Here is a 13026-nt window from a genome sequence, read left to right on the forward strand (position 1 = left end):
AAATAATTATGAATAGTCATAGATCATTTGAAACAGCAAAAGGCACTCTTTTTTTTTATAACGCTTAGATATTCTGATCAGAGAACAGATGGCAAATAATGAATAGTAAATGCCTAAATAATGACTAGTTGTCAACTAAGGTGAAATAGGTTTAAATTAGCTGAGACCCAGTGAGTTTGCTATGTGCCATAGCAGCACAGAGTTGAGACCCAGAAGGATCACTGCATGCTACACTGGAGCAGAGCTGAGACCTGGTTTCCATTCTCAGACTCATTCTTTTCATACAGGTAGATAGTAGGATTCTTTCAATTCTTTGTTGCTGTTTGCACAGGGGATGCTAGAGCAAGTAGCAAACTGGTGAGTTGCACCTGGGTGCTCAGAGTGGTCAGGGTGTACTGGAGTTGCACCCCTGGGGATAGGAGGGGGTGTTGTCTTGGGGCCAGCACCACCTCTCCTGGGCAGTGGAGTTTAGGAGGAATGAAAGTTTGCCTACAGAGCAAAGGAGTGGGAAGGGCTGGGAAAAGTGTATCTTGGGATGCTGAAGGAATGGTATAGCTTTAAAACATCATCTGAAATGGTATAGCTTTAAAACATTTAGATGGTACTTAGGAAGGGGTAACATCTTTTAATGGGTGAATGATCCCATTTCTGCCTTTTTGATAGTTTAAAAGTAACCTGTAACACCACCCTTAAAGAGGACCAGAGAGGACAAGCTCTCTCTTTCTGTCTCTTGCACCAGTGTGATGCATTTAAGTTTCACATGGAAAATGCAAAATGTGAATGTTGTAACTCAAGAGATTTTTCCTTTTGAGATGTTTCTGTTTTTAGCCAGCCTCTGTAAACAATTTACATGCAGCTGTGTTTTTGTCCCAAGAGGGGTAACATTAAGCAGGTCTCTTGTGCTGCCTTGCTGTGTCCTCTTGCATGGTTACCCTCCAGTCAGAATTTAATGAGGCAAACACAGTGTTCCCTCCCAATAATAGGAATATGTTACAGGTTGGCTTGAGAAGGTGGGGTGCAGGTATATATTATCCATGTCAAAATTTTTTTCTTCCTTCAAAAATTGTGACACAGTGATAAATTACATGTAGAATGTTTATTTAAAATACTTTTAAATAAAGTTGGTAGGGAGCTAAGTATTACAGAACCATAATTCTCTGAGATCTATTACATTTTTGATCCAGGGTTCCCTGACTGTAACCCCACTCACCATGTTAAATGACATACCTTTTTATTATGGACATAAACATTGTTTTCCCTCAGTTCTTTCCTCCAAATGCTGTTTAAAAAAATTAAACTTATATTAAAAGAATGAATATTGCAGAAAAGAAATCTGATATCCATGAAATATTACCTAGATTTGTTACATATCTAATTGATATTCATAAAAAAATATGATGTGAACAATGCATAGAGTCGGCAACTTGTTTCCCACCTAAGTACCGATAAAACTTCTTTAGACAAGTCAGATTAAGGTGTTTCAGGCTGTATTCCGGCATTTAACACTGTCCAGTTTGCTCATTCTTGTTCAGTCCATATACAGTATGTTATTTTGTGGAACAAACCACATTTTTCTTCCAGGCTTCTATCAATGTATCTTTTTCATTATATTGCATGCCATGCAGAAGCAAGTATTTGCTTAAGCTCCTGTCACTGTTTGCAAGAGGCTCCAAGATCTACCAATGGATCAAAATCTATTGGTTGGTGACCACTGAACTACACCTTACCAGAACCAAGGGAGTAAAACCCATTTCAAGTCTTTGAGCCAAGTCATTTGGAGATTTGGTGAGCCATAAAGCCCAAACCATGTCAACATTATAGTTTCCATTTGTGGTATTGTAACTTCCAGGAACTTTGTACTTAAAAATTCTGCTATAATGAAAGGTCTGTTGTTTCTGCAAAAATTCACCTTAAGTACACAGCCGGGGGGGGATATCAAAAGCCCAAGTCACTTAGCCGTTCTGGTCAATGGAATGTACTCATTTGATCTCCCCCTTCCCATCCCATTGCACCTCCTTTGTAAAAATTGTGTAATATGTTTGTTCCATATGTCTGGTCTGACTTCTAGAAGGTTTTAATATGGGCAAACAAGAATTAATGGTGTCAAAAGGTTGAGAAGAACTTTTTCATTGCCACTGGGTACATCTATACCAGTGGTCACCGACCAGTGGATCTCGATCCACTGATAGATCTTGGAGCCTCTTGGAGTTGATCTGAGGCTGGGGTGGGGAGCTGAGTGCCCATGTGCATGCATGTGCATGCCCCCAGCCCAGCAGATCAGTCCATGGGGGAGGGAAGGGACAGGGGCTAGATTGAGGCCCCTGTGGGGAGGGACAGTGCCACACAGGCAGGAGCAAGGGTAAGTTGAGTGTGGCCCTGACTGGGTGGGACTTACCTGCTGGGGAGGCATGTCCCCAAATTTTTTTTTCTCCCTCTGCCTCGATGTGCACCCCCTTCCATCCCCACAGACTTACCTGAAGGGGGCGGGGGGGGCGGAGCGGTGGTGGCAATACACAGTAGATCTTGGGTTGTTTTTAAATGCCAAAGGTGATCTCCTACTTAAAAAGGTTGGAGACCACGAGACCACTGATCTACACATTCATTAATGTGCTTTTGCTACTGCACATTAAGTACCTCTAATGTGAGGTACTAACTAAATGCTCATTAGGCTGCCCCGATATGCAGTAGCGAAAGCGCACACTTTTTTAGTGATGCTTAATGTACAGTAACCTTATTTTACTGTACATTAATTAGCGTATTGGCACAGTTTTGCTGTGACACTCTAATGCGCAGTAAAATAGGCTACTGCACATTAAATCACACAAGTAGATGCACCCACTGAGCAATGTTCTCAAGAATAGCTTCAGATTACTAGATAGTTGAAGCGATGGGGGTAAAAAAGGATGTGATAGCTCTTCCATTGTTAGAAGTCATGTTTGTGACATTTAATTAAAAGGTTTTCTGCTTATCCATTTGGAAAGGGAGATGATGATGATATGCTTGCAGTTGTACTGTGAGGGCTAATTAATGGTGGGTTGAAAGAACTGTTGAAAGCAGTCAAAGCATTAAATGCTATATGTGTTGTACAAAATATATATTTCTTACATTAGAAGCTTTAAGTCACAGTGACTCACTCAATAGTCAGAACTGTCAAACAAGTTTAACACTTTCTCCTTTGTACTTATGCATTTTGAAATATATTTTAATTATTATAATTTTTCTTATATAATCCAGTATAGGACCCACCCCATTTTAGATGCATGATGCTTCACAGGTGTGTGTGTGTGTGTGTGTGTGTGGAGGGGGGGGGAGGGGGTTGTTCTTTAAGGTTTTTCATATTTTAAAAAGTTTCAAATTGTTATGTAGTATTTTTAGTTGCAGTTCTTTAACATATTTTTTGTCTCTAAGACTGAGATTCAAAACCATTTTTTTTCCCTTTGTGGTCACTTTTTCTGTTACAATACCTTGTTCCCTCTTTCATTTAGCAATATGAGAAGGGCAGAGGGGTTGCATCTTCAATACCTGTTAACAATCCACATAGAAGTTTTGACCTTACATGGTGAACCCTTGCTTTAAAATGTATATTTAGGAGCAACTGTTGCCATTTGTTTTTTTTAGATTTGAAGTTATAATTGTAGTGTAGTTAAGTATAAAATCTGCTGCATGTCTTTAACAAATTTAAACTACTACTTCTAAATGTAAAGTATTGTGTAAAATTAGAAATACAGGAAATTGGCTCAGCATCTTAAAAATAGCCCCCCATGAGAAATTAGATAGGTGATGACAACATTTTTCTGTGCATTGCTATGGTTTGCATTTAACACTAGAAGATTTAGTTACAAGAGAATAGCAACAAAATTCTCAAAATGGTCTAACTTCAAAAATAAAAATAGCAACAAAATATAAAACTTATTTTTAAATGAATCAGAGGAATAAAATATTCTTGGCAAAACAGTTATCATTTTCGCTAGAAACCATAAAACCCTATTCCAGCTCCAGAAGGGAGTGGACAGACAAAGAAATTATACCATCTTAAAGAAATAAAGGGTTATCTTCTATTCAGGTATTCTGGTGTATCTGTTTAGATGTCCAGCCGTATCTTGTGATTCTGAAAACTAAAGTGGAGTAGCTTAACCTTAATGAAACAAGGATAAGGTAACCAACTAATGAAGCAGTTACCACAGAGCGGCTAATATCCAGTTAGTCACCCTTGCCCCCTCTTTTAATACGGTATAATTTTTCTCTCTGTACTGCTAGTTTTATAAATGAGAACCTGCCTCTGTCAATAAAAGTTGTTGAAATGATGAAAATAATAATGCAGTGCTTTTCAACCTTTTTAGACTTAAGGCATCCCTCATTAAATTGACGGTATCCCTTGAAAAATGCCAGCTCTTTGCTTTCACTCATTTTTTGACTGCAGAAAAAATAATAGTAGGGTTGCTAACTCTGACTGAAGCTATTTCGGGAGATTTTTTTCCCAACATGACGTAATATCATTAATTGTACTGTTCAGCCCGTTCACAATATCAATCTTCCGGATTGCTTTCAGTAGTCACTGGGAGATCGATGCCAATTCTGGAAGACTCCCAGTCAATCCAGGAGGGTTGGCAGCCCTAAATAATAGTAACAGAGCAATTCTTTTGTTGCCAAGAACTCAAAGACCAGAACAGGACAGAATGTCTCTGACACTGTGGATTCCTATTTAAAACCCTGGGCGCATCCAGATGAGCACGCAGCTGTGGTTATGTGGTGCTGCAAACCTATGTGCGGTGCCACCTACCACACACACCACACATGCAGGCATTCCCCACGCTGCTGATTTTCAGTGTGTGTGGGGGAGGAGGGTTGGGGGGCTGACACAAGGAGACTCCGGTGTCAAAAAAATCCTGCACTAGAAAAAATTGGGCATGGCATATGGCGGCAGCATGTGCTGCCCAAAACTGGAGCTTGGCTATCCAGAGTCACACTCTGGCTACGAGCTAGGCACCTACTGCCAGATTGCTGTCATTGGAGCCTTGGAAGGCCCCCAGAACCCCAGCTAAGGCTGCTGGCCCCAGCACACCCTACTCCACCCATGGCAGTTTGCTGCGTGCCAGAGCACATGTGCATGGGTGTTCCCCAGGGACAAGTAGCAGTGGCACAGCTATGTGCCGTTGCTGTTTGTCCCTAGGGAAATGCATATATGTGATCATCTGGACATGCCCTCTGGGTTTATCTTGTGAATCATGCATAGGTGTTTGCAAACCTAACAACGCTAATACTGTGTGTGAGAGATCTTAAAAAGATCTCATGGCAACTCTGGGTACTGTAGCACCCTTGCTGAAAATCTCTGAGCTGATGTGTTTCAGTATGCCCCCCTGTGCTTATTTTTTAAATTCTGCAGGTGTCTACCCTCAGATTTCTCATATCTAACAAGATGTATAGAACCCCTTTTCTTAGCTTTTGGAAACAGTATATTAAGTACACTTTTTCACTATTTTTGTTAGCCACATGCATGCATAATGAATCCATACAAGCATAGTGAGGTGGGGAAAATTATTTTACAAGCTCAGTATATATTTGGCTAAATATTGAGCTTCTGAAAAAGCAAAATCAGTTTTCCCTAGCAAATGGTTTGGCAGTTGGTATGCTAAAACTGCTGTTCATTAAACTAGTAAAGATTGTTTGACTACTACATTTTCTCCTCCTGTTTGTTTGCTTGTTTTTATCTGTGACTTGTCATGGATACACTGAAAGCTCTTTTGTATGCACGTGGAATGTGCATTTACTGTTTAGGACAATGGAACTGGCTTCCTCCTAGAGCCTCCACAACCCAGCCCCGGTGCGGCAGGGCAGAGCAGGGCAGGAAAGCTCAATGGCGCCATCACAAGCCCTGTGCTGCTATGGTGAAACGCCCCCTGCTCGCCCAGCAGCAGCAAGGGGCACAACTCCGCCTTGCCACCCCCGCTGTTGCTGGGCAGGCAGGTGGCGCTTCTCCATGGTGGCACAGGGCTCGTGGTGGAGGCATCAAGCTTGTCCACCCCACTTTGCTGGGCTGCACTGGGGCTGGACCATGGAGGCCGCAGGGGGAGGGCAGCAGGGCAGAGAGCCTGTAGTGGGCAGCCCACATCTGCTTCCACCCCGTGCACAAATCTGGGGGACACGTGCTCCTCACGACACCCCCTAGAAGTGCGTGCAGTAGCGCAGAGCCACCTGTAGCTGTGATCTGCTCCACACGTGGGCCCTGTGGCTGCGCATTCTGCCCCCAGGCCCCAAGCCCCCCACACTGCCTGGACTGGGCAGCACCCCCAGCCCCAGTCCCAGCTGGGGTCCCAGCCCTACCCAACTCCCTTCCCTTCTTCCCTCACTATGGGGGGCCCAATCCGCCCTCCTCCCTGACTTACCTGTAGGGAGCTGTTCCCCATGCTACCTGGTGGCTTTGTGCATGTGTACGTGTGCACATGCACATGGTGCCCCCTGCCTGATTCCCCTTCTTCCTACTCTGCCAGCCTGCAAGAGGAAACTGTTTCCCATGTTTTTCTCCTTTAAAGGAGAAGAGCTGGGATTTTCTCCTTAAAATGAGAAAATCTGGATTTTACCACGTTTTTCTATTGTGAAGAGAAAACCCAGGTCCCTGATAATAACAAAGCCTTGCTCTCCACTATCCCAGCTGCTATAATACCTTAAATGTTTGTCAAAAAACTATGATAATATTAATTGAATGTTTTTACTATTTGGAAGCAGCGTGGCAAAAAAAAGAAAGCTAATTAAGACCTCTGGAATATGCAGGAGCTTTAGGGAACTGTTCTAAAAAATGCCTAAGATGTTTTTTGTTTGGTTTGGTTTTTTGTTTTGTTTGGTTTTTAGATACAACGTGCCATTCAGCTGATTTTCTTTTGCATTGTTACACAAACTCAGTCTGTATAACAAAAGATGGTCTCCATTTGAGATACTGCACTAAAACTAATTCTGGTGGTACCTTCAGTATGTTAATCAAATTACTACAGTGGTGAGATTTCCAGAGTGGAAAAACTGGGATTCCTCTCACAGGGTATGAAGAAACTGAATATGTTTCAGTAGGGAGCTCAGGCATGTACAGGATTTTGCCAGGATTTGGGGAGATTAGGGAAGGAGGAGGAAGAATACCATGTCCCAAATTCCTATTCTTTCTTGTTCATAACTTTGTTTCCTCTCCTGCTTCCACCAGAAACTGGCCTCCGTTTGTTCCACCCATTCAGTTACTTGTTGCTGGTGGTCAGAAGAAGCTTGGAGACCAAGCCAGGTTGAGTCAATAGTAGTTTCCCAGGTATTGTTGGCATGACTGAACTTACCTGTAGCCCCTCTGCTTGTAGTAGGAATAGTTCCCACTTTCTGGGTAGAGTGGAGCTAACTTTGTCAACTGTGTGACTTCTTGGGGTGGAGATGGGGTTGAGGAGGTAAGGTGGCAGCAGTTAGGTGGCTACTGAGTCAGGGGTCCCTTTTGACAAGCATTTGCTCAGTTGGCCTGCTATCAATGATTGAGTGACTTTATGCACCGAGATACCATAATACATATAGGCCTAAAATTGTTAGAAGTGTGAAAATCAAATGCCAGAATGAAACATCATTCTTGTGACAACTAATCAGAAGATTAGAGGCAGGCCTGAAACAATGGACTCTCAGCTACATTGTCACCCCACCAAATAATAGTTCCATTTTGGAAGTGTTTGTGTATTAGTAGCTTTATACATTCTACAACTTTGCACAATTAAGTGAAACCATAATGTGCCTTAGTGTTTAAATATTTGCTCAAATATGGTCAAAATTCAACCCGCTTTACAGAAAATAGTGAATCATTGTCTTTATCACTAGGAATAGACTGCTGTTTCTCAGATGATTTTCCTATAAAATGGATTTTATAGGAAAACTGAAGATTTCCTAATTGTCAGGGGGGGCGTGGCATTTCATGGATGCCTGGGTTCTGGATATTATGCTTACCAGATAATTTGATGGATATGATTGATTGCATTCCAAACTTGCAGCAGCAGGATGGTGGTGTCCTGCTGTTACTCAGTTTGTCCGAGGGGGTTACGAAGTAAATTCTGTGATAAATGTTCATCTGACTGGAGGTGCGTGGACATTGTTTTTGTTCTTGTAAAGGAGGAGGATTTTGTCATAAGTGCTTGTGAAATTCCTGCCTTATCTTGGAGAATGTTGGTGGAATGCAGACAAGTAACCAGAAAAATGCTGTGCACATTTTTAGGCTTTATACAAAACAAATAGTTCTAGTTGGTGCACAGCTGGTTTGCTGGAGCATAATTTTGAAGTTTTACAACTTAGCTAGGATTTTAGCTGAGTTCTGTATAGTGTGCTCCTGATGCAGCTTTCTTTGTTTGCCTATCTCCATATAGCCTTACTGGATCTATGAAGAGCCTGTCTGTGAAGTGCATTTTAATATTTAGATCAAACAATGATTGGAATACACTAATGCCCAGTGGGTAAACGTGTCATTTTAAGCAGCTGCCCAGCTTTCTCCCTGCTGCTCCAATTAACACATTCAGCATACACACTTGTCTGTGAGTGGGCTGTGTGTATGGATTAAACCACTTTGCTGTTTATTCATCCAGGATGTGTTTATTTCGGAGATGCATCATTGTGGCTTCTGTCTTTAGAACAAATTACATCAAACGGGGTCTTGAGCATGTGCCACAATTATTATTAGAGTAGTGATTAACAGGCTACAGAAAACCCGTTTTGTCTTCAGATATGGTTCAGTCCATTGACTAATGTGTATCCCCGCCCCCCAGCCCCTCTTCAAATGATGGAGACGTAGGATAGTGAAATTATAGTGCTGGGATTCCTCTTGCTGGCAGGCAGATCTTTTGAACTTTGTTCTGTTTCTTTTAAAAACCTGCATGAGATTGTATTTCCCTTTTTGCATTGTTATTTCCCTCCTTTAGCTTCTTTTCATTCTAAAATATTCCAATGAATGGATTGGATAGAGGTCCTTTTTAAAGGTAAAACAATATGTTTCCTCGTCAGAGCTGAAACTGTTGTTTTTCTTTCATATTATTGGAGTGGATGGTCAAAGGATCCAGTTCCACATCTCTCTTTGCTGTTCATTAATGCTCAGACAGCTTTTTGTGAAGCTTAGCTGTTGGCTAACACCAGCAAAAGGTAAACTGGGCTGATCCTGTGTGCAGGTGAAAGAGATGGAACGGTTCTTGGGCTTTGTCAGGCAGATAAGGAGGTCGAGAAGAAGAAAAGGCAAGAAGTACCGACCAGAGGAGGATTACCATGAGGGCTATGAGGATGTTTATTACTATGCTTCAGAGCATTTTCAAAGTAAGTCTTATATAACCTCACAATTTCTTTTTCTGTGATAAATGTTTAGTATTGTTTTTACCTTCCTCTAGATAGTCTTCTGCAGATATTAAGGCATTATTCTTCTACTGCATATTTATCTGTCTGTTTTTGCTGATAAGACATAAAAGGAAGCTATAATGGTACTGTAGCTTTTAAACCAGACAAGGTTTATAGACCTGGTTAATATTTCAGGTGCAGTTAATTGATTCTTACTGTTGCAAGCCTTTTGTTAAAACACTTTGTATTGTACAGTGATAGGATAGCTCTATCAAAATCCTTTTGTTTATACAAAACATGCTTTTGCCTGTCAAAAAAATCTTTCTGGAGGAAATAAATGCTCCTTCATAAGTTCAAGTTGATAATTAATGTGTGTTGTTGAGTAAAAGTCAGTCTTCTGTGCCTGAGCTGTGACCTTTTCTTTTCAGTAGAAAGTACCACAAGTGGGCTTTTTTTTGTTGCTGCTTATTCAGAACTTGCAAGGAATTAAGCAATCATTTTGTTTGTTTGGTTGTCACATGTCTGCAATAGTCCCTATAAATCAAAATATTACACACATTTTTAATACTCTTTCAAAATCTGTATTGCAAACTGTTATGCAGTGGAATGATTCTCTGTACCTGTCAGTGCTTTGAGCTTGTGGTCTGTTTCTGACTCATCCCAATGGATTGGAAATGCCCAGAAATGCCTGAGGGGACAGTAGGAAGGAAGTGACACTGAGGCATCACTTAGTTTATTATTCCATTCTATAAGTGAAAGGTATTGACAGTATAATCAGTCATGCACTAAAAATATATATATTTTTAAAGGTTTCTGCTTTTTTGTGCTGTGATTCAGGGGCTTTGCTGAGAGTCTGCTTTTTCCTGAGCACATGAAGTTTGAATATACTTTTATGCATGTATTATTTGAGTAGCTGTCAGTTTTGATTTGCCTCACTTAGACTTGCTTCCATTTTACTTAACTAAATTGTGATAAGTATTAGTTTTGGCTTAAATGCTGGAAAAAATATAATTTAGAAAAATAGTGTCTACATGTTATGGAAATGTATGCAATAACAACAACATATTTTTGGTTTTGATAACCCACACTCCACACACCTTTACTGTAGGTAAAATATTTTAGTTTGGAGGATCAGTCAAATATATAATGTGTGAATTTTGTTTGGGTGTTAAAATAATCCATCCCTAGTGAAATCCCTTGAATTTTGCCTTTTATATGACCTCGTTTTTATATGAATAACTTCAACATAATTTGTGTATTTGTTTAATTGCTCAGGATCTTTTAAAAAGCCCTTTATGTCTTTATATACAAAGATATCATGGCCGGTAATTGACATTAGAAATCTGAATACACTGCACCAGAAAATGTACAACACTGTAGAAATTTTAAATTAAATTGAGTTAACATATGCATTTTCTAGATTGTCAGCTTTTATCGAATTAGTTATGTTGACATTTTTCCATAAGCCATTGTTATAAAATCCCTTAACAAAAATAAACAAGTAAACAAAAAGTGTGCACGTGCATATATGCGCACACTTTTATTAATTTCAGTTGGGCCAAACATCTAATAGTGATCATTCTTTTCATTTCTACTCCACTTAATAAAAGGATATTCTTTCTCCACTCTTGAGCCTGTCAGGGTTGTCTGCCACACAATTTTTTTCAAGTGGGTGGATATACTTTCTGGAAAGCTGCATTTCCTATATCAAATTTTAAAATGAGGAATTATGCTGTCATTTCTATCAGTACTTATATTCTTCAGAATTAAATAATCACCTGCAAAGTAATATACAGTTCTGCTGAGTTGCTGCAAGCACCATGTGCATTCAACTTCTAACAGCTATTTAAAATGTGTCACAGAGGACTCAAGCTCTAGAGATTTGGGTACTCATCAGTCATCAAGTAGCAAAGAATCACTTATAAAGATAGCACATACATTGTGTGCGTCAGTATCAGTTGGGTAGGTGCAATGTCCACTTAAATCGATATACAAAATGCCATTTTTCTGCTATGTAAAATTGTTGAACCTACATTTCATGTAAATTATAAAATGAAATGCGCATTTCATAGTTCAGTGTTACTACATAATGCATCAGTTAATTATTGTTTACAATATGAGTTTAGGGGAAATACAAGCCTTTTAATAGATGTCTATTTTGTATGCATAATAAAAATTGAGAAAATTCTTTGCATGCTTCAGAAGGTCTTTTACCATATTTACCAATAGAGATGTCAGACCAGAGCTAATGGAGTCAAAAACTTGTTTCTGCAAAAAGTATAAGCATTTCTTGTATGTGTACATTTCTCTTGTTTTTTTCCCAAAATAGTATTTTTCATATCCAAAAAAAATTGTGTTTTGTTTTTGTGTTTTAATTTGCTCATTGGATTTGAGAACTGCTTAAGACAAGCAGTTTGGTAGTGTTGGAGTGATGTTGCAAGTATGATGGTCCAGGAAATATGTGAGGCAAGGATGCTTGTGGGTAGTATCCTAAGACAAGCACTTTACATGTAATGTTTCTTTTTGTTCTTTTTTAATGTTAACACATAATAGTTTGTGTGCAATATCAATAAGAAATGCAAAAAACTACTTTAAAATACCTTAAGAGTCACTCAACCACGCAAGTGAAAGGAAATAGTTAAAAATTGAAAAGGCGTCTGGGGATCTCAGTTAGAGGTCTATTCTTAATCCAATTGTGCCTGGACATTGTAGCTCATAATGCACGGTGAATAGCACCATTTCTTTTCTGAAGCCTCCTTCATGGAAGAGCAAATGAGTGGTGAACCAGTAGGGTAAAAGCAATATTAATAGAGCTTCCTTGGCAAAAGGTTGACCTCAACTCTTTGAGTTTTCTTGTTTTTGTCAGATTTAGCTACTGTTTGGTTGCATTTTATTTACTCAAGTCATAGGCAAAAGGCTGGCTTGGTTTTTCACTGCAGACTCAATGATATTATTTTTGTGGCATGCAATTTTCTGCATAATGCTACACAACATTAATGTGACTGACCAGCGTTCCTATTTCACAGTAGTAATAGTGCCACATTCATTTCAGTGAGACTTTACATTCAAAAATGAGTAATGAAATCCCAAGCTACTTAGAAAACTTGGTGCTTGTTACATAAGATGCCTTGGGGAGCATGAAAGCACCACCATCTAACCTGCTTCTTTTGTTGAGGCTTGGCACAGCTAAGCTGCCTTACTACATTACTTGGATTGAACCTTAACGCTAAGAATGTTACATAGCAAGGGGTGTTGGAATGTTTTTGCCAATTAAAAGTGCTCTTTCACTGAAGCCAGTAAATTTCACCAAGATGTTTTGGTTTCAAGTTTTCCAATGGAAGGCCTTTAAGATTGAGGGCACTCCTATTGGTCCCTCTTAGTCAGAGAATGACCCCCAATTGAAATCTGATCTTCTCATTTTAAAAATGGGTATTTTAGTAAAATATTGTTTTAGCAAAAGCCAGGGCTGGCCCACCCTATCCTGCAAAACCTGCAGCCACAGGGGACCCTGCAGCTAAGGCCTCCCCTACCACCACTGGCTTCTTCACATCAGGGAGCCCCAAGACTATATCTCACAGGGGGCCCCAAAAAATTGTGGGCTGGCCCTGGCAAAAGCACTTAAAAGCTTTTATTTCTTCTTCACATTAGAATTAAAAACAAAATTTGAAGCCTTATAAGTTGTCGCAGAATTAAAGTATTGTCGTC

The 13026-nt window shown here is 39.9% G+C and overlaps 1 protein-coding gene across 14 annotated transcripts in view; it reads left to right on the plus strand.

Annotated features, from left to right (window-relative positions):
• GRIP1 (glutamate receptor interacting protein 1) overlaps positions 1-13026 on the plus strand; it is a 432091-nt gene that overhangs the window by 22818 nt on the left and 396247 nt on the right. For 12 of the 14 annotated variants that reach the window (XM_025202791.1, XM_025202794.1, XM_025202793.1 and 9 more), the window contains exons 1-2: positions 8006-8087; positions 9162-9303. The exons of the other annotated variants lie outside the window; for them this stretch is intronic. In XM_025202791.1, the coding sequence (XP_025058576.1) occupies positions 9171-9303 (133 nt within the window). In that variant the 5' untranslated portion in view covers positions 8006-8087; positions 9162-9170. Of the gene's footprint in view, positions 1-8005; positions 8088-9161; positions 9304-13026 lie in introns of those variants that run through there. 14 annotated transcript variants of the gene reach the window in all.

This window comes from Alligator sinensis, unplaced genomic scaffold (genome assembly GCF_000455745.1).
Source record: "Alligator sinensis unplaced genomic scaffold, ASM45574v1 scaffold65_1, whole genome shotgun sequence".
Classification (NCBI taxonomy): Eukaryota; Metazoa; Chordata; order Crocodylia; family Alligatoridae; genus Alligator; species Alligator sinensis.